Source organism: Nuphar pumila, chromosome 13 (assembly GCF_984573655.1).
Source record: "Nuphar pumila chromosome 13, dmNupPumi1.hap1.1, whole genome shotgun sequence".
Taxonomy (NCBI): Eukaryota; Viridiplantae; Streptophyta; class Magnoliopsida; order Nymphaeales; family Nymphaeaceae; genus Nuphar; species Nuphar pumila.
Genome location: NC_143261.1, coordinates 82,781,669 through 82,801,635, shown reverse-complemented (window position 1 = coordinate 82,801,635; position 19,967 = coordinate 82,781,669). Strand labels below are relative to the sequence as shown.

General features: G+C 39.9%; 1 protein-coding gene across 5 annotated transcripts in view; it reads left to right on the top strand.

The window, feature by feature from the left end:
• The window catches only part of LOC149818900 (transcriptional adapter ADA2-like), a 137,095-nt gene that overhangs the window by 74,318 nt on the left and 42,810 nt on the right, over positions 1-19,967 (top strand). For 2 of the 5 annotated variants that reach the window (XM_089984297.1, XM_089984296.1), the window contains exons 7-11: positions 6,780-6,843; positions 6,941-6,993; positions 7,083-7,229; positions 10,118-10,370; positions 16,600-16,810. In XM_089984297.1, coding sequence (XP_089840423.1) covers positions 6,780-6,843; positions 6,941-6,993; positions 7,083-7,229; positions 10,118-10,370; positions 16,600-16,810 — 728 coding nt within the window. The remainder of the gene's footprint in view (positions 1-6,779; positions 6,844-6,940; positions 6,994-7,082; positions 7,230-10,117; positions 10,371-16,599; positions 16,811-19,967) is intronic. The other 3 variants (XM_089984299.1, XM_089984298.1, XM_089984300.1) reach the window with 2 other exon arrangements.

Sequence of the window (19,967 nt, the reverse complement as noted above, 5' to 3'; positions counted from 1 at the left end):
AATGCCATATCCAATGAAATTCATTGCGATACACGCATCAACACAAATGACCGCTCTCAGGGTCGATAGCCACTAATACAAACAACAAGATCAACGCCGGATCACCTGGTATGGGAAATGTATAACCTCACAAGGAGTTTCGCCCTAGATGGTATACCTGGTCTTGGACCATACACTTCCTCACAGGAGTTCACCGTCTTCGCGGCTATCCGTTCGTGGACAGTGTACATCCTCACAGAGAATCTACCACTCTAGCTGGGTACCTGGTCTTGATCATACACGCCCTTGCAGATAATCCTTTGGAGATCAGGTGCTCGACAAACACCCTACTCGGTGATACATGCATCTATACAATCGACTGCTCGGAACAATTGGCTGCTCTCGATGTTAGTAGCCACAATATGGGCACAAGCATGCATATCAGCAATATGCATCGTATCACTCCACGCAGAAGCATATAATCCTACGCATCGTATGATTGCCACAAGGAATATTACAATCCTCAAATAGGCCCTCAAAGCATGTGTAAACGACACATGAGAACGCGCAGATATGGAAATTCAGTTGATTCTATGGGCGAAGGGTAACTAACTCTACCCGTCAGCCAAACAAAACAACTGAATAAGACAAGCACTCATAACAATGGTCGTAAAACATATAATTACCATAAAATGGCTCAGTCCATCGACAAGTAATTAAATTAATTGTAAGGCATAAACCATTACATCACAAGCCATTCATAAGCAATCATACGGCAACAATTATATCACAATATGTAAGCAGCTTATAAGACAAGCGACCACATCAATCCTAGTTGCCACCAGTTCGTAGATTACGAGCTGTATGCAATCATATCAATCATAAGAGATGCAAGTCAACAAGTGCTACGCTACAATAAGCACCAAACAGTTCGACCAAGGGATAAAGCAAGTCACATGCTAATATGTAGCAACTGGTATAATGCTATTATTATAAGCATTTAACTAGTATGAGAAACTCCTTATTACTCCGCAAAGAACTGCGTAAACAGTTTAACCAACTAGAGTAACGCCTTGACAGGCGTGCACAGTTCAACGAGTAGCATACTAAACTATCGAGCAAGCAAGCGAAGCAGTAGTGCAAGCGAAACAGTAGTGCAAGCGAAACAGTAGTGCAAGTGAATCAGTAGTGCAAGCGAATCCGTAGTGCAAGCGAATCTCACGACCCACGACCAGTGTGAACAGACCTTATGTTTCGATAATTACTGGCCTGCGGGTACGCGCAGGCAAAACGTAGAAACAACTGAGACTAGTTCGGGCGTCTGTTATTCTATGTATTTTCAATAACCCGAATAGCTAGTTGAGTCCGCTCCAAAAGGGACGACATTAGCCGAGAGAGGATTCCCCAGAGGCTGAAAAGCAGTGCCACAGATACATCCAACTTCTGCAGAAGTGTTGAGCTAACTTGTGTAGCCCCTATCCCCTAACTCCAATGACTGGGGAGGCCAGATCTTTGCCCGTGGGGTGGTTGTCAACAACCTGTCTATTGGAGTTTTTGTACCGATCTGTCCGCTCCCTTGACAGACAACCAGAAGCAAACGGGTGCGTTAAGGGTTGCTTAACTAACGACCCATTCTATGCTGTGGTCTTTAAACCACTCGAGCATCTTCCCTGTGAAGGCGAATGTGAGGCCATTTATGTGATTACAACATTTTGCATTTAGCGCTGTTCGAGGTCGCACGACCGTCTCATCCGATCATCGCAGTACTAGACGTGTCGTACACGACTACAAGTACTCTAGGATGAAGGGGGTATAGCTCCTCAATAGAAGCCTTAACAGGAGTGTTTCACAAAGATGTAAAGTTTATCAACTTTACTCTATCTTTTGAAACAACAGTACCTTGTGCCAACATTATACATGTGACTATCTCGAATCACATCCGCTATCGGGGTATCTACATGCCTCGCATGACTCGATACCGGCCTCGATAGACGGGATACGGGTTTCTCAACAGGACACCCGCTAAGAATTTCGCTCGAACCCCCAATTCGGGAGCACCCGAGATATGCCAAAAGGGCGAGCAGAACCGGCCAGTCAAATCCTTCTAAATGCTTCGATTTGGAGCAGTTTTTGATGCCTTTGCGCAGCTCCCTAAAATCTCAAGTCGACTCTGCAGGACTGTGCACACGAAGAGCCAGGATCCTTGCGAGGTATCCCTCTCCTTAAACAGAGGTGTATTGCCAGCTCCCAACTGAACTCTTGTCGCAAGAGTGAGTGATAGATGTCTCTTGCATCCTCCACGAGAATGCCTTTAAGGCATACACAAAGAGCAAGAACCTGCACGTCATTTGCAAAAGCAAGGCAATACCAACACATATGCAAAAGCAAGAGCCTAGGTGCTACGACAAAGTAAAGGCGGTAAGCAGAAGTGCAACGCAAACCCTCGCACAACGCGCGACGACAAGTAAAAACTGTAAGCAGGAGTGCAACGCAGAACCTTTGCACGATGCGCAACGACAAAGTAAAGGAACTGTAAACAGGAGTGCAACACAAAACCTGTGCGCGATGCGCAACGACAAAGTAAAGGACAATGATCGCGAAACCACGTCTTTGAGTTAAATGCGTACTCGTATAAATATATATGATATATATATGCATATATATTTATTTAATTGTCTTTTTTAGTTAATTGAACTCAATTCAATTGTCCAAGTCTTATGTGCAATCTTCCCCTACCTTTGAGAGTTGCAAGCTTGTTGACGTCTGTCGACGTACACGATTGACGGCTCGGGTCGCGGAGCGCGAGTGAGATCCGTCGTAGCTGCAAATATGCGATATTAACATGCAACTTAGACAAAAGCAAAAGCAAGGAGAAGGCTCGACTTCTCCGATAAATAGGGTTGGGGCCAACCGTCCCAATTGCCTTGAAAAAAGAAAGGATGGGGCAGGGCCAAATGACCCTTGCTGCCAAAAGAGGGATGTAGTCAATGCGAGCAGATGACTCACGCTTACTAGGAATTCCTCGTTGGAGACCAACAATTGTAATGATCTATCCCCATCACGATGTAGCTTCCAAAGATTTCCCGGGCCAAGGGTATAGGCTCGCGCACAAAGGGCAGGGGCCGATGGCCCCTACTGGCAAACAAAAAGGCAGGGGCCGATGGTCCCTGCTGGCATAACAAAAAGGTAGGGGCCATCGGCCTCTGCTGTCAGACAAGAAGGCAGGGGCCATCGGCCCCTGCTGGCAAACAAAAAGGCAGGGGCCGATGGCCCCTGCTGGCACAACAAAAAGGCAGGGGCCGATGGCCCCTGCTGGCACAACAAAAAGGCAGGGGCCATCGGCCCCTGCTGGCAGACAAGAAGGCAGGGGCCGATGGCCCTTGCTGGCAGACAAAAAGGCAGGGGCCATCGGCCCCTGCTGGCACATCAAAAAGGGGACAGGGAGGAGGGGCTCGTCCCCTCCCCTACCGTAACAGAAGCAAGGAGGGGGCTCAGCCCCTCCCCTGCCGTAACGAGAGAAGGGAGGAGGCTCAACCCCCCTCCCCTACCGTAACGGGGAGCAGGGAGGGGTGTTGTGCCCCTCCCCTGCTAAAAGGGGGCACAAGGAGGGGGTTTGACCGCTCCCGTGGCCACACAGAGAGGTGAGGGAGAGAAGAGACAGGAGAGGTAGAGAGGAGAGAGAGAGAGTGGCGAACGAAAGAGGGGGAGGTGCGTACCTGGTGTTCGCCGGCGGCGGCATCGTTGGTGTTGGAGGGAGGTTGCAGGTGGCGGCAACGTCGACGTCGGGTTGACAGGGGTCTCCAGAGGGTGTAGAGACGAGAGAGTCAATCAGGGGAGAGAGACCGAGAGGCGGTGCGGGAGAGAGACAGCGAGGGAGGGGTTTCGTGAACCTCCCTCACCTCCCTTGCCTCGACCTTAAAAGGCACGGGAGAGACGGTCGGGGTGCCCGACCGCCTGTCCCCCCTTTGGATCCGGGTCGGGTCCAAAACTGGATCCGACCCGATCCAACAATTTTTTTTTGTTTATTACAACTGGGTTCCACACTTGTTTCTCGATCGATATTAGTAATCCTCACCTTCCATCGGAACATTACGAATCCTCACCTAATGCCGGGACATCAATGAAAATCTTAAACCATTGATGCCACTTTCTTGGTATACCAATAACTATAACTGAGTCAACAACACCACCCTCAAGTAAAGTGGTTGAAAGTTCCCTAAAATCGTGGCTGGGAGGTGAACCACACATCGGGTTATGGGGCACAATTTTCACATGGAGTTTTAGTATCCTCACGACCCTCCATGACTGCCATCCAAGATTCCTACACTGTGGAAGGGACATTTAAGAAGAGATTAATTACACGATTTTAGTTTTTTTTACCATTTCAAATAAATTTCAAGTTCTTTACACACGAACCGTTTTGCAAATCCACATGCAAAAACAATTTCGAGCCCGAACCTCATAATTTAGCAGTGTAATTAAATTTGAAAAATCAATAATTTCCATAATTCATTTTGCAATACATAAACAATCAATGGCATTGGAGCAACACATGCTCATGGCCTACATAGGCCCGCAGAGGTTCACAGATAACCACTGACATATCTCAACAAGTAATTTATGCAAATTGCAAAATTTCAGTGAACATGAAATACACAGTTTTCAAACATGTTCACAATGCACATTCAAAACACAAAAAAAATACATACACATGCGAATACAATGCTTGCAGACCACACTGTTTATGATCAATTTCATGCATATAGTCAACCAAACATGCATATGATCACAGTCATGCAAACATCTAATTAATTTTAGATTGATGCGTATGATATGCACAATTACAAACTGATCAGTTTAGGATCAGATTCATGTACCAAATCAGGAAATACATATTCTGATCAGATTCATGTACATGATCATCTTCATGTACATAAATCGACTATCCAGAAGTTTTTCAAGTGCCAATTAGATTTATGTACATGCTCAATTCATATGCACAAATTGGAAAAACAGAAAATATGAATGTGGTGGTCAGGTTCATGTACATGATCAGATTCATGTACATGTATTGACTACCAGAAAACTATCCACAGCTGGTCCGGTTCATGTACATGATCAGAATCATGTACATGTATCGATCAAGAAATATGCGATTCACGGATCAGATTCATGTACATGGATCGACCAACACCATCATAATCAGAGGCTGGTCAGAAAATAAATTACATCAGTTGGTTTGATCCATGTACATGGATCCGCCTGTCATAAATTAACATAACCATAGCTGGGCTGATCCATGTACATGATCGGATTCATGTACATGGATCGGCCACTCATGTATCACCATATCAATAGCTGGTCTGAATCCATGTACATGATTAGATTCATGTACATGGGTCGGCCAGACATGAATAAACGTGTAATCATCATTTTGCAATTTTTTGTTCAAACATCATTTTGCAATTTTTTGTTAATCATATTTTCAATATATATCTATATGCATATTACGCTTGGCCAAGTCAACATTTGACTTAGTCATCCTAATACTTGGTTGACATGATTGAGTCAACTATGATTCCATCTACCCTTGTATGATTTTCGGGTCATTCATTGGGTTGCTTGTCTGGTAGAGGTGTGAGGTATCAACAGCCTCTGGTTTTACCCAGACCCGACCCATACCGAACCCGATAAGGTCAAGGTTTGGTGATAAAGGAGGTTCAACTAGAATCCGGGTCAGACCTAAAAGGTCCGATTAGTATATGGAGTGGAGTATGGTTTGTGAAATTCCATAATGGACCTGGGTCTGACCCAACTTCCAATTAAGATCTGCATTTTTTCAATGCAAAAAAATAAAAAATATTCTTTTACTGGGTATGGACTGGATCTGGTTCATGTAATCCTTTTAGGACCCAAGTATGTTTTTTCTTATGGTGGGTCCAAATCAGACCTGGGTCCAGATCTGGTACCAGCACCCAAGGTGAGATCCGGATCCTATCGATTGACTCCCCTATTATCTGGGTTAGCTCATCTGAGTTAACAGTCAAACCCAGTGGGTTTTTAAACTTTGTTATTGAGAGAATTTCGAACAGCCCCTTTGCAACCCATTCCATTGCATGCTTTTTGGAAGCATTGACCATATTTTAGTGTGAACCTTATTATGTCTACAAATTTTGTTGTTTGAACTGCAGTAATACCTGATTTGTAGGTCTGATAGAAAAATACTAGAGTGCAGTCTTTGTCAATGCTATATTTCTTATCTGTGAAAATGGGACTTCTCTCTCTCTCTCTCTTGGCGTGCATGTGTGTAGAGTTCTTCAAGGCTTTATTTTGATGGTATTGTAATAATGTATCATCACACAAATTACTGTATTTATTTCCTAGAAATGGATAGTGTTTATTGTATTGTAGGAAAATATTTGAGGTTTGTTTCTCTCTCTCTCTCTCTGATTTGTGATCATAATAAAAACAACAAACAAGCAGTTTATGATGACCCAACAGGAAACTCCAACCATAGATTACCCTGCATGTAAAATCAAAGATCCAGAAGCCGTTGGCTGTCACATGAAACACCGCCCTATTGTGTCCCCTTATATGCTAGTTGAAAACTTCATAAATATGGTCATATTTCTGTATCTGCACCCATATCCATGTGATATAAGTCCTAGGTGACCTTATGATTTAGAAAGAAACTTGACACCATAGAAAGAAAAAAATTTGGCTACTTATTTTCATCTTGGCAAGTCCTAGGTTTTTATTTGGATATCTTTGTTAATAATGCAAGTCAAACCGTATTGCAGGATTCTCAGTGCTTGGGGATACCACCCCCAAGGAGGAGTCTCCATTCTCTCCATCAAGAGTCAAGTAAATTATGCATTTATTATTAAATATTTTTGAATTTATGCATTTTGGTATGACTGTAGATTTCACCATGCTGACTGTTGTGAAATTGCTTGTGAAGGGCTGAAGGTTCTGGTAAAGAAGCTCAGCCTGGGCGTTCACCATCTGGTCTAGGTGTGTTGAAGTTCATACTTCTTGGAGAATGTTTTGAGGATATTTGAATTACCAAATTCCCATGCTAATGCTACTCTCTTCCGCATCAGGTGTAGATACTGTAGAGGCCAAGATAACTGGTGCTAGTTATAGCATCACAAATTCAACAGCTGTTGGTGCTGGTAAGAAAGCATCAAGTATGTCACAGTTGAAGGATACTGATGGAATCAAAATTGAAAGCCTGTTAACGTCCGAAGGTATGCTGCATTGTCTTTTCTGTGCATTATTAAGGTGATCTGGCATCAAACAGAGTTTTATTCATATAACTAAACTATTAAAGTAGTCATGTTTCTTTGGAGAATACTATTTTTTTTTAAGTCCAATCTACTTCAATTGCTGGATGTGCACATTGGTGTCAATCTTTTTCACTACTTTGGAGTTGTATACATCTAGGTTTGAAATTTGACTTTCGTTGACAAAAGTTTTGTACACTTAACAAGATAAGAAATAGACCTTACTATTAGTTAATCATCTTCTTTCCTTTAGTTTTTCATTTTCCCTTTTCCTAGTTTGTGTCTATCAATATGTTTTGTTGCATTTTCTGAAAAAGGAATCAGCACATCGCCATTTTACTATGAAAGCTCCTTGTACAATTGAGGCATATGTAGTAATGTGCTTGTGGGCATTTGCTTGACTAAAATTTGTGCCGAACACAACCCTATTGCAAGAAAAAAAAAAAATAGAAACCATCCAAGAACGGAAATTACTTCACATCAAATATCTGATGAAGTTGATCTCTATTAGCTTAATCTTGCAATAGGCATTATAAGTGTTTTATATGAGTTTGGGTACTGAGACCTTCTCTAGTTTAGGATTTTTCCTAGCCAGAGAAGCTGAAAGGCATAGAATGGTATTATATATAAATATTAATATGGTTTATGAGGAAGCAATGATTTAATTCATTCATTGAATTTTATTGATTTAAAGCAGGCTTACTTTTAAAAGTTCTGTTGATGAAATGATAAGAAAGCTTGCTCACATCTTCAATCCTATTTCTTTTATTGTTGTGGTTTTGTTAAAATTCCTTCTTCAGCATGCAAGTGTGGAAGCGAGTTATGTGTTGGTTTTGGAGATGGTGAGTGCCATCTCAGCAAGTGGAAAGCAAACTGAAAAGGTGGGTTTCTCAAAAATTTCATGACAAAATCATACGTCACTGTTGGTTGGTTTTGTTCCAGATTATTATATGGAAATGGTGGCAGCTGTTCAATCAAATTATTTTTGAAGGCCTTCACAAATTGGTGAGTGATGTGGTGGCTACATGCTATGCCACATAGGTGCGGGTGCGGCACTCTAAAAAAGCTTGGGTGCAGGGAGGGTATATATGTATAGAAAACTGGACTTGGTTAGGGTTAACTGAATCTACTTTTGTACAGAAATGGACCTTAGTGTGGTTGACTTCACCTGACACAAAGGAAGCCATGTCCAAGTGGAGAACCCTCATGGGTGCGGGTGCGACATGGGTGCGGTGCCCTGTAAGAAGAGTCTGTGTTACATAGGCTATGTGTTAGAATGGTCTGAGAACATGTGCTGCATATTGCTCTGAAAATAAGTGCCATATAATATTCTGATGAGGACATGCAGGGTGATGGGTAATCCTCGATAAGGGCTGTGTCAAACTTAACATCTGTGGGCTAGTTACCCACCAATTGCAGGTAGAGTTTACAATTAGAGACTATGCAGGGAATTTCTTATTTGCGGGATGGCATTCCGGAGACGTTTTGGAGCACCAGAAGTGAGATGGGTGGATTGAAATGTTACAACTTGTTTATACATCTTTCAATGTTATTGTGGGATCTTCACATAGAGGCTTGGTGTGTATTATTAATGATCATATTGAAGGAAGAGGTAAAGCCTGGACCTTATTCATGGGTTCGTTATTAGTTGGCTGTAACAATTTGAATGATTTTATGTTGCAAGGGTTTCCAAGACGTTGCCATTGCTCGTCAGCTTGCCCACTGGACAGTACTCCCTCATGCTCATCCTTGGAAAGATAAACCCAGGGCTCCAAATATTCATGAGTTGTAAATCCGATGTTTATTCACTCACTATTTAAGAATGTATTATTATTAATGAACTGGTAGCGGTTTGCCTAATCCACCTTGACTAAAAAAAGGTTTTTCATTTTTATTTAGATTACTGTTATTTCATATTGGAGCCATAATTGCTCTTTAGCTATGTCACCTGGGTGCGGGTACAGAGGGTACTACACAGATATTTAAAAAAATGAAGGTACGGGGCTATATATATATATATATATATATATATATAGAGAGAGAGAGAGAGAGAGAGAGAGTTTGGGTCTGGATCCACATATGATGGATCCAGACCCAAACTCTTTCCTCTCTCTCTCTCTCTTATATATATATATTTATATTTATATATATATATATATAAAAGGGGAAGGGGTTACGAATAACCCCTTTCCCCACCGTCTCTCTCTCTCTCTCTCTCTCTATATATATATATATATAGAGAGAGAGAGAGAGAGAGAGAGAGAGAGAGAGAGAGAGAGAGAGAAAGAGAGAGAGAGAGAGAGAGGAAAGGGGTTATTCGTAAGGGGAAGGGGTTAATAACCCCTTTCCCCATCGTCTCTCTCTCTCTCCACAAAGGAGAACGAGAAGACGAAGATGGAGGGGCCAAGTGAGGACCCAGCCCCACTGCCTCTCTCTCTCTCTCGGGCAGATTAGAAGAAGGAGGTTGTCCGGTATGCTGTCTCTCTCTCCTCTTCTACTTCTTTTTCTTCTCCCTTTTCCTCTTCTTCTTTCGTCTTCTTCCTTCTCTTCCTCTTTCGTCTTCTTTTTTTTCTTCTTTTTCCTTCTCTTCTTCTTCTTCCTCTCTGCCTTTCACCAACATAAAAAAAAGGTTTGGGTCCAGTGTATCCCGGTTACATAGCTCTTTAGCTAGTAAAAATCTGAATTATCTTCACATGCTATTAGAATATGAATGTTGCCTTTTTCTTTTCACTGTTAAGTTTTACCTTGTCTTTGGTGTTGAGCTGCTAGTTAAAAGATGCTGTTAATTAAGGATGAGTGGATCCAAAAAAGTTTTTTGTCCAAGTAATGCATTTTCTATGTTGAGTTTGAAGGACTTAAAGTTTTAAACCAGTATCACTCTGCAGACCATTCAGAACGGAGTGTTGGAGGGAAAAGACCTAAAGTTGCAGGAGAAGATGGACCATCTCTGACTGAATTGAGTGGCTATAACTCGAAGAGGCAAGAATTCGATCCAGAGTATGACAATGATGCTGAACAACCTTTAGCAGAGATGGAATTCAAGGAGAATGATTCTGAAACTGAACGTGAGCTGAAGCTGCGAATATTGCACATCTATCTATCAAGGTGTGTTAGTACTGCAAGATTAGTTTATATTTTCAATAAGTGAAAATGTTTCTTATACTACTAAAGTGGTTTACCTTCTCTTTTATGTAACCGGAAAATGCTGATTTGTTTGATGAGTTGCGCATATATCATGTTCCTTCACACAGCTACATGATTTGATTTTGTTTCTTCTTGGGCAGCTTCTTGTTAGCGCTCCATTTTCTAGTTAAAGACTACATTTGGAATGTCATAATTTTTGTTGTTACCATAGATAGGAACCCTGAACGCTGTTATACTCCCCCAAATAACTTCAATAGCAACTTGCAGATTAAAATCATATTCAAGTCTGATTAGTATATTCATCTCCTTTTTGAGAATGTGTACAAAATGTTCATAAAATGCTAGTCTGTTGTAGCTGTTAAACATCTATATGGAGCTCCAATTGCACATCTATGCATTGAGAATAATTTTCACAACTAAATAATATTTTGGATACACAGAAATATGAAAGGAAAATCTTAATAACCCTCATAAGTAAATAAATTTTTTAAGTATTGCTGTATAGTGTTAAAATATGTTATATATTTATATATAGAGAGAGACTATGACACATACACATGTATATTTTACATATATATGTCTATGTGTCATAATCTCTCTCTCTCTCTCTCTATATATATATATATATAAAATAGTCATTTTACTATTTCACGCACAATGCTCTCTTTTTTCTTTCTTTTCTTTTTTTTCCTTTTTCCTTTTCACCTTGGGAAGGCCCCCTTAGGGGACGTTGGAGCCTCCAACGGTCACATTTATGACCGTTGGAAGGGCTTCAACGTCCCTTAGGAGCCCTTCCAAGGGCCCTCTCTTTTGCCTATAAATAAAGGGGTTCTCTCCCATGTAATGTATGTTTCTTTGAAGCCTCTCTTGAGTGGAATATATTTTTCCTCTTCTTTTGTGTGTTTTGCCACTTTTGTGGTTTGGTGTAATCTTGCCCATTAGTGGCCACTTGTGTATGTGCGTGCTTTCTTGATTGCCCTTGGAGATATCACTTCCGACACTTCATTACATGGTATCAAAGCAAGGTTGTGAAAGCTTCATCGGATCCTCTCTTGTCAAGTAATATCTCTCCTCTCTCTTGCTTTTAAACTCTTTTTCTATAAATGGCCAACAAGGATGCCAAAATCGATCTCTCATTTAAATTAAATGGGACCAATTATCGTATGTGGGCGGCCACTATGGAAAATAACTTCAAAGGTAAAAAACTTTGGGGTTATGTGTGTGGAACCGTTCCGGAATCACAATTGAAATTAACCAAGTTTGAAGGCAATGAAGAAAAAGCATTGAGTGAAGAAGAAAAAGACAGCCATTTTTGACTTCTCTTCAAAAATGGAAGATTGGGAAAGTGAGCATGCTAAAATTTTAGCATGGTTCATGAATAATGTTGAATTAAAAATTTGTATAAATCTAGCAAAGTTCAAGAAGACCAATGAAGCTTAGTTCTTTATGAAAGACATGTACACTCAAAGAGATCTTGCTAGACATTTCTTCCTACAAGAAAAGTAAGAGAAACCAAGCAAGGTGATATGAGTATTAGGGACTATTATAGTGCCCTATCTTCTTTATGGGATGAACTTGTTCTTCTCGAACTGCAATGGGAAGGTAGTGCTATTGCCATGAGGCAAGAGCAAATAGAAAAGGAAAGATTTTTTCAATTTATTCATTGGCTTCATCTCGAATTGGAGCAACTAAGAAGATCCCTCCTTCATAGGGCTTCTACTCCTTTAAGTGACATTTTAGCCGATTTATGTCAAGAAGAGACTCATTTGGCCTTGAAAAGAGATGTTGATGAAGTTCATGCCGTGTCTAGACCCAGCAACAATGTAAGACCATATAAACCACCCCATTTTTTAAAATACAATGGTGGTGAAGGAAGAAAAATTATTTGTCATAATTGTAATGAATCGGGCCATATTCGTCCTGATTGCCTCAAGTTCAAGAAGAAGGTGGCTTCCGTTGGGGAAATTCCTCCAAACACCAATGAAGATTCAAAGAAGGATGGAGACATAAAGGAGTCATCGCTCATCTTACCGAGACTCTACAACAATTCATAAAGATGAACTCCTCTGCATCATCCTCTACACCTTCCACTTTCGGTGCCACCATCTCGTCCTTTTCAGGTATGACCTCTTGGATTCTTGACTCGGGTGCCTCCTTTCATATGACTCTGAATGCATCACTTTTGTCAAAACCAAGTCTCAATAAATTCAAATCATATGTTTCCACCGCCGATGAAACACCTTTAGATGTTGAAGGCATTGAAAATCTTGAGAAAACTTATGATCAAAACAAAGAATTTTTTGTTCCCAAAATACGAATTATTCCAAAACTTAACCTAAATCTTTTTTTCGTTTCTCAAATTACCGATTTTGACTGTAATGTCTCTTTTTCACCTACCCATTGCTATTTACAGGATCTCCGGTCCGGGAAGCAGATTGGGGAAGGTCCATAAAAGATGTGATCTTTATTATATGAATTTTTTGTCTTTGCCATCCAAATCTTTTTGTAATCATGTTCAATCTAAAGATATTGAGACTTGGCACAAGAGGCTTGGACAACTTAGTATCTCCAAGTTGTATCTCTTTTCTTTCTTGGATAATTTTTGTAATACAAATATATTTACATGCAATGATTGTATTCTTAGAAAAATTCATTCGCTTCCGTATTCACATAGTAATTTTGTATCAAAAAGACCTTTTGAACTTGTGCATTCCGATGTATGGGGGTCGACACCTGTTATGTCCAAAGGAGGATACTCTTACTACGTTGTTTTTATTGATGACTTTACTAGATATACATGGGTATATATTATTAAAAACAAATCCGATGTCTTCACTAATTTCAAAGAATTCCATGTTCTCATTCAAAATCAATTTCAAAACACTATAGCCATACTTAGATCCGATTCGGGAGGTGAGTGCATGTCTAAAGAATTTCAAAATTACCTCAAATTAAATGAAATCCTACACCAATGATCTTGTCCTAAGACTCCACAACAAAATGGTCTTGCAGAAAGAAAACATAAACATTTAATAGAAACCACAAGAACACTTCTTATCTCTAAAAATGTTCCTAAGATTTTTTGGGCCGAAGCTCTTCTTACTGCAACATATCTTATAAATCATATGCCCTCCTCTTCTTTAAAAAATGTATCACCATTTGAAAAATTATTCAAAATTACTTTGAATTTTAATAGACTAAGGATCTTTGGATGTAAATGCTTTGTGCTTGTTCGAGGACAAGACAAATTATCACCAAAAGCTCTTGAATGTGTGTCCATTGGCTATGATGAAAATAAAAAAGGCTATAGGTGCTATGATATACAAAACAATAAACTGTATATGTCAAGAAATGTAAACTTTCTTGAAGAACAAAATGGTTTTGATATTCACACATCTAAAGAAGACATTGATTATTCTTTCTTATTTGACTTAACTCCTAGAACTAAGTCCCAAGATGCAATTATTTGCAATAATTCTTGTGATGGCATTTTACATCATAATGATGTGTCACAACATGATTCTCAAAATAAGAACCTTAGTGATATTAATGTATATACCCGGTGGCTAGGAAATGAGCATCAATCTGTCCTTGAAAGATATTCCCAAGATTTCTCTTTAGAAGAACCAGTTGAAGACAATCAACTTAGGAGATCCGCTCGTAATAGTAGGCCACCACAGAAATTTGTGTCCTATGAATCTTTTTCACCTATCTATAGGACTTGTCTCATGTTGATACACTCCTATCATGAGCATGCCTCATTTAAAGAAACTAAGGATCATCCACATTGGATTGAAGCTATGAAAATTGAATTAGAGGCTCTTAACAAAGCCCAAACTTGGAGCATTATTCGCCAATCCTTTGGAAAAAAGGCAATTGGGTGTAGATGAGTTTATAAAGTTAAAACCAAATGCGATGGATCTCTAGAAAGATACAAATCTCGGTTGGTTGCAAAAGGCTACACCCAAAAATATGTGATTGATTATGAAGAAACATTTGCCCCAGTAGCTAGAATGACTAGTGTGCGGACTTTAATTGCCTTAACTTCTATTAAATAATGGCCGATATATCAACTAGATGTTAAAAATGTTTTTTTAAATGAAACTCTCTGTGAAGAAGTCCTTATGATTCCTTCGTTAGGTCTTGAAATTGGACAAGGGAATATCCTAAAGTTAAACAAAGCTCTCTATGGTCTTAAACAAGCACCAAAAGCTTGATATGATCTCTTTAGCAAAGTAATTATCGATAATGGTTTTTCTTCTTGTTATACTGATACTGCTTTGTTAAAAAATCTGATAAATACATAAAAATTTTGTTACTATATATGGACGATATGATCATCACAGGTAATGATAAAAAGGATATTGAATTTATTAAGAATGTTTTAAAAGAAAATTTTGATATGTCTAACCTTGGTTTTCTAAGGTATTTTTTAGGAATTGAAGTTGCATACTCCCCCAAGGGGTATGTCCTCTCTCAAATGAAGCTTGCCTCCAACATCATTACTCGGTCTGGGCTAACAGATGACAAGAAGGTGGAGACTCCAGAAGTGATCAATGCCAAGATGAGAGCAAGTGATGACACTCCTTTAGCAGATCCCACTCCTTATCGTTAGTTAATTGGGTCACTAACATATTTATGTATCACCAGGCCCGATATTTGTCATGCGGTTCATAGTGCAAGCCAATTTCAAACTGCACCTTCTACCATTCACATGGCCGCAGTCATGAGGATTATCGGATATTTGAAAAACACCATAACTAAAGGATTATTCTTACCCTCCTCTTCACCTCTTACTTTACTTGCTTATACCGACTCTGATTGGGAGGTAACCCCGATGATCATATTTCCACAACAGGTTATTGTGTGTTTCTTGGAGAGTCACTTATTTCATGGAGGTGTAAGAAGCAACAAAAAATATCTCTCTTTTCTACCGAAGCGGAGTATCGTGCGATGACCACTACCACCACTGAGATTGTATGGTTAAGAAGTTTGCTTAAAGATATGGGTGTCTCATTCTCAACTCCTTCGAAGCTGTGTTGTGACAACAAGAGTTCTATCTACATTGCCAGCAATCACACCTTCCATGAACGAACAAAGCACATAGAGATGGACTGCCATTATGTTCGTGATGAGTTTCTATGGGGCACCATTCAACTTCCATATGTTCCTACCGAATACCAATTGGCGGACTTCTTCACCAAAGCTTTGCCATCGCTTCGTTTTTACTTTCTCCTTAGCAAACTCTCAGTGATCTCCCCGCGTGTTTGAGGGGGGGTGTTAAAATATGTTATATATATATATATAGACTATGACACATACACATATATATTTTACATATATATGTCTATGTGTCATAATCTCTCTCTCTCTCTCTCTATATATATATATCCCTTGTAATACCCACTAGGGGTAAAATAGTTATTTTACTATTTCAAGCACAATGCTCTCTTTTTTCTTTTTTTCCTTTTTCCTTTTCCTTTTTCCTTTTCACCTTGGGAAGGCCCCCTTAGGGGACGTTGGAGCCTCCAACGGTCACATTTATGACCGTTGGAAGGGCTCCAACGTCCTTTAGGAGCCCTTCCAAGGGCCCTCTCTTTTGCCTATAAATAAAGGGGTTCTCCCCCATGTTATGTATGCTTCTTTGAAGCCTCTCTTGAGTGGAATATATTATTTCCTCTTCTTTTGTGTGTTTTGCCACTTTTGTGGTTTGGTGTAATCTTGTCCATTAGTGGCCACTTGTGTATGTGCGTGCTTTCTTGATTGCCCTTGGAGATATCACTTCCGGCACTTCATTACATATAGTTGCCTAGGTACTGCAAACATGGTTGCTTCTTCCTTTGTACTAGGATATACAAATTGTTTATATTAAGGTTTGTCATGGAAGTGGATGTTCTTGACAGCTTGAGACATTCTCGTGCTATATAGGTCTTTGAACATGTATCCATATCTTTTATGATGTATGCTGAAATTCTTCCAAATTTGAAGTTAAATTCTGAATTGTTTATGTGAAATCATATGCCATCAGAAGTCAGGGGAAGAACAATTGTTATAAGACTAGAAACATAGAAGAAAATGTGGTGCCAGCATGAACTTGTCTTTCTTTTGCATGCAAATTATACTTTAGAATCTCCCTCTAAAATAAATTATTCTTTGTAATGATGGTTTTAATTGCAAATTCTTTTGACAGGCTTGATGAAAGGAAAAGGAGAAAGGATTTTATATTGGAAAGGAATTTACTTTATCCTAATCCATTAGAGAAGGAACTCTCTAATGAAGAAAAGGAACTTTACCAGCGCTGCAAGGTCTTCTTGCGGTTTCACTCACAGGAAGAACATGATGCACTAATCCAGGGTTTGATCCTTGAACGTAAAATTCAACAAAGAATTCAAGAACTACAGGTGGCATTTTCTGACTGAAATTGTAATTTTCCTCTAGATCTATTAGTAGGAGACATGCATATTAAGCTTTTTATTAGCCCAAAATTCTGATTGTTTTTTGCTCGTGCACCAGAATGTTCAGATGCATCGGTATTGTGAGATATTTCCTTTTCTCTGTTTATTTTTTCCTTTTTCTTCCCTTTGTCTTTGGTCGGCAGATTGATTTGCATCGATAATGAAGGATGAATAATTGAAGTTCTTAAGGCTATGATGATATCGTTAGATTAAATATATCTTTTCATCAATATAGCAATGGAAAGCAAACTAATGATTTAATGCAAAGAACTTTTCTTGCTTTAGATATTGGCCTCTTGTTATTATTGAGAGGTGACGGGTATTCTTTGGGTCTTATCCACATCGGATCCAGATCCAAACCATGGGAAGATGTACCGTTCTATTTATTTTTGTTGTTTCCTTATTTGCCCCTTATGCTAAATGTATTGGAGTGTTTTAGTTCTGGGCAAATATGTAATTGTACCATATGTAACTGTCAATATAAAGAGAAATACGAGTAATGAAATAGCAAGAACACAATGCCAAAGCCACTATTCGGCTAAGAACAAGCGCCACTATGGGAAAACACAAGAGCACAATAATGTTTACAAGCACAAGCCACTAAGGGCTGAATATAAAAAAAAAATATTTTTATTAACAAAAAAACTTAAGAAAAGCATGCATACAATATGGGAAAGATCCATAAAGAGGGAGTAAGAGGGCTAGTCCTTTTAAAATATATATATATATATATAGTTATGTGTATGTACATTATATATATATATATATATATATATATATATATATATATATATATATAATAGCTAATACCCATTAGGGGTTTTTAGTCTTTTCACTGTATGCAATTAGTTGTGCTCATTAGGGGCACTTTAGGTTTTTTTTTTATTTCTGTATTTTTCCTTTTTTATCAAGGGCATTATAGACTATGATTTCCTTGAATTAGAGCTTTTGAAAGTGCTCCCAACCAGAGTTACCAGTCGAGGAAGCGGGAGCGGGAAGCGATACGGGAAGCGGGAGCGGGAAGCGGGAAGCGGGAAGCGGGAAGCGGGAAGCGGGAAGCGAGGCACTTTAAAAAATTTAGGAAGCGGGGAAGCGTGGGACCACTTAGAAGAAAATTCCGAACCGTCTCGGAAGCGACCTAGGAAGCGAACCGGAAGCGAGGGGAAGCGAAAAAATGGAAAAAATGGGGAAGCGAGGGGGAAGCGTGGGGTAAGCGCGCTTCCCATAAAAGGGAAGCACGCTTCCCAAAAAAAGGGGGACGCTTCCCCTCACGCTTCGAAAGCGCTACATTTTGCGCTTCCGAAGCGCGCTTCGGGGAAGCACGCTTCCCCTTTTGCTTAGGCGCTTCCGGTAACTCTGCTCCCAACAACTATATTTGTAGTCGTTGGGAGTACTCCCAATGGCCTTGTGGCCCCTTTTGTGTTTAAACAGGGGATAAATCCCCTCTAATTAGTAAGCTTGTTTCAAGCACTCCAACCCTCAATAATACCTATATGTTTTACTTGTGTTTTAGCGCCTAAGTGGCTTGTGTGGTTGTGCTTTTGTATTGACCCATAAGTGGTCTTGATTGTGTATGTACTTGTGTTCTTGCATGCCCAAGCACCCACTTGTACTCTTTTTTTATTTTTATTACATGGTATCCGAGCATTGATGCTCTTGGATTGTAACTTGTACGTGAAGATCAAGAGGAGGATCGTGAGATCAGTAGAGTGTTGGTTCAATGGTTGGTTGCCTCAATTCTTCTCTTCTCTCTATATCTATTCTCTTCTCCTACTATTTTTCTTGGTATAATGGTCAAAAAAATAGTTGCAGTTGTTCCCGTCACGTTTGATGGAAAAAAATTACAGTATATGGGCCATCATTTTGAAAAGAATCCTAGTTGGCAAAGACTTGTTGTACTATGTTCATGGTTCCATATCGGACCACCCGTGAGCAAAGAGTTAATGTGCTTGAAAGTCCTTCTGAATGTGTGACTCACAAAGGCATTAGTTGACATGGGCACCACACACAACTTCGTTTCTCTTGAAGAGGCAGACCGATTGGGGCTACAATGGGAAAAGAAAGAGAACCAGATGGAGGTGGTCAACTCAGAAGCCAAGCCTATTTATGGAGTTGTCTGCGATGCATTGGTGATAATCCTGAGTTGGTTTGGAAGGGCCGCATTTTCTGTAGCACCAATGGATGATTTAAGGGTCATCTTAGGTATGGAGTTCCTTCGAGGCAACAAGGTTGTCTCGATGCTTCATCTTAATGTTGTCAGTTTTGAGGAAGAAAAGAAACCTTGCACGATTACCGCACTACCTGTGGTGAAGCTTTGTGAGCGCTTGGTATCCGTAGTCTAGTTGAAGAAGGGTCTCAAGAAAGGGGATGAGACCTTCCTCGTGATGATTCATGAGATTGAGGAAGAGGGGATCGTTGCTGATGTTCCAATGACCTTAGCGCCAATATTGAAGGAGTTCGGTGATGTTATGCCAACCGAGTTGCCGAGGAAGCCACCTTCACGGAGAGAGGTAGATCATGCAATGAAGTTGTTGTCGTGTGCACGACCACTTGCTATGGCACCGTAATGCATGGCGATTGCCAAGCTAACAGAATTGCGAAAACAATTAGATGTCATGCTAGAAACTAGGATCATTCGACCATCCAAAGCACCCTTTGGAGTGCCTGTGCTATTCCATTTGAAGCACGACGGGTCGAAGTGCTTGTGTGTGGATTATCAAGCATTGAACAAATTGATTGTGAAAAACAAGTATTCACTTTCTTTGATCACATATTTGTTTGATTAGTTGGGTAAAGCTCGTGTTTTCTCGAAGTTGGATATGCGATCAGGCTATTGTCAGGTTAGAATTGCTGAAGGGGATGAAACCAAGACCACCTGCGTGACACACTATTGTCAGGTTATAAGCACTCTTTATATTTCCGCAATATCTCATTATAAGAAGTAGTGCCTTTACCCATAGAAAAAAAGCCTATAGGTTGGAGATGAGTTTATAAAGTTAAACAAAAGAAGATGGGTCCCTTGAATGATATAAGACTCGATTAATTGCTAAGGGTTATTCTCATGAATATAAAATAGATTATGGGGAAACCTTTGCTCTAGTCG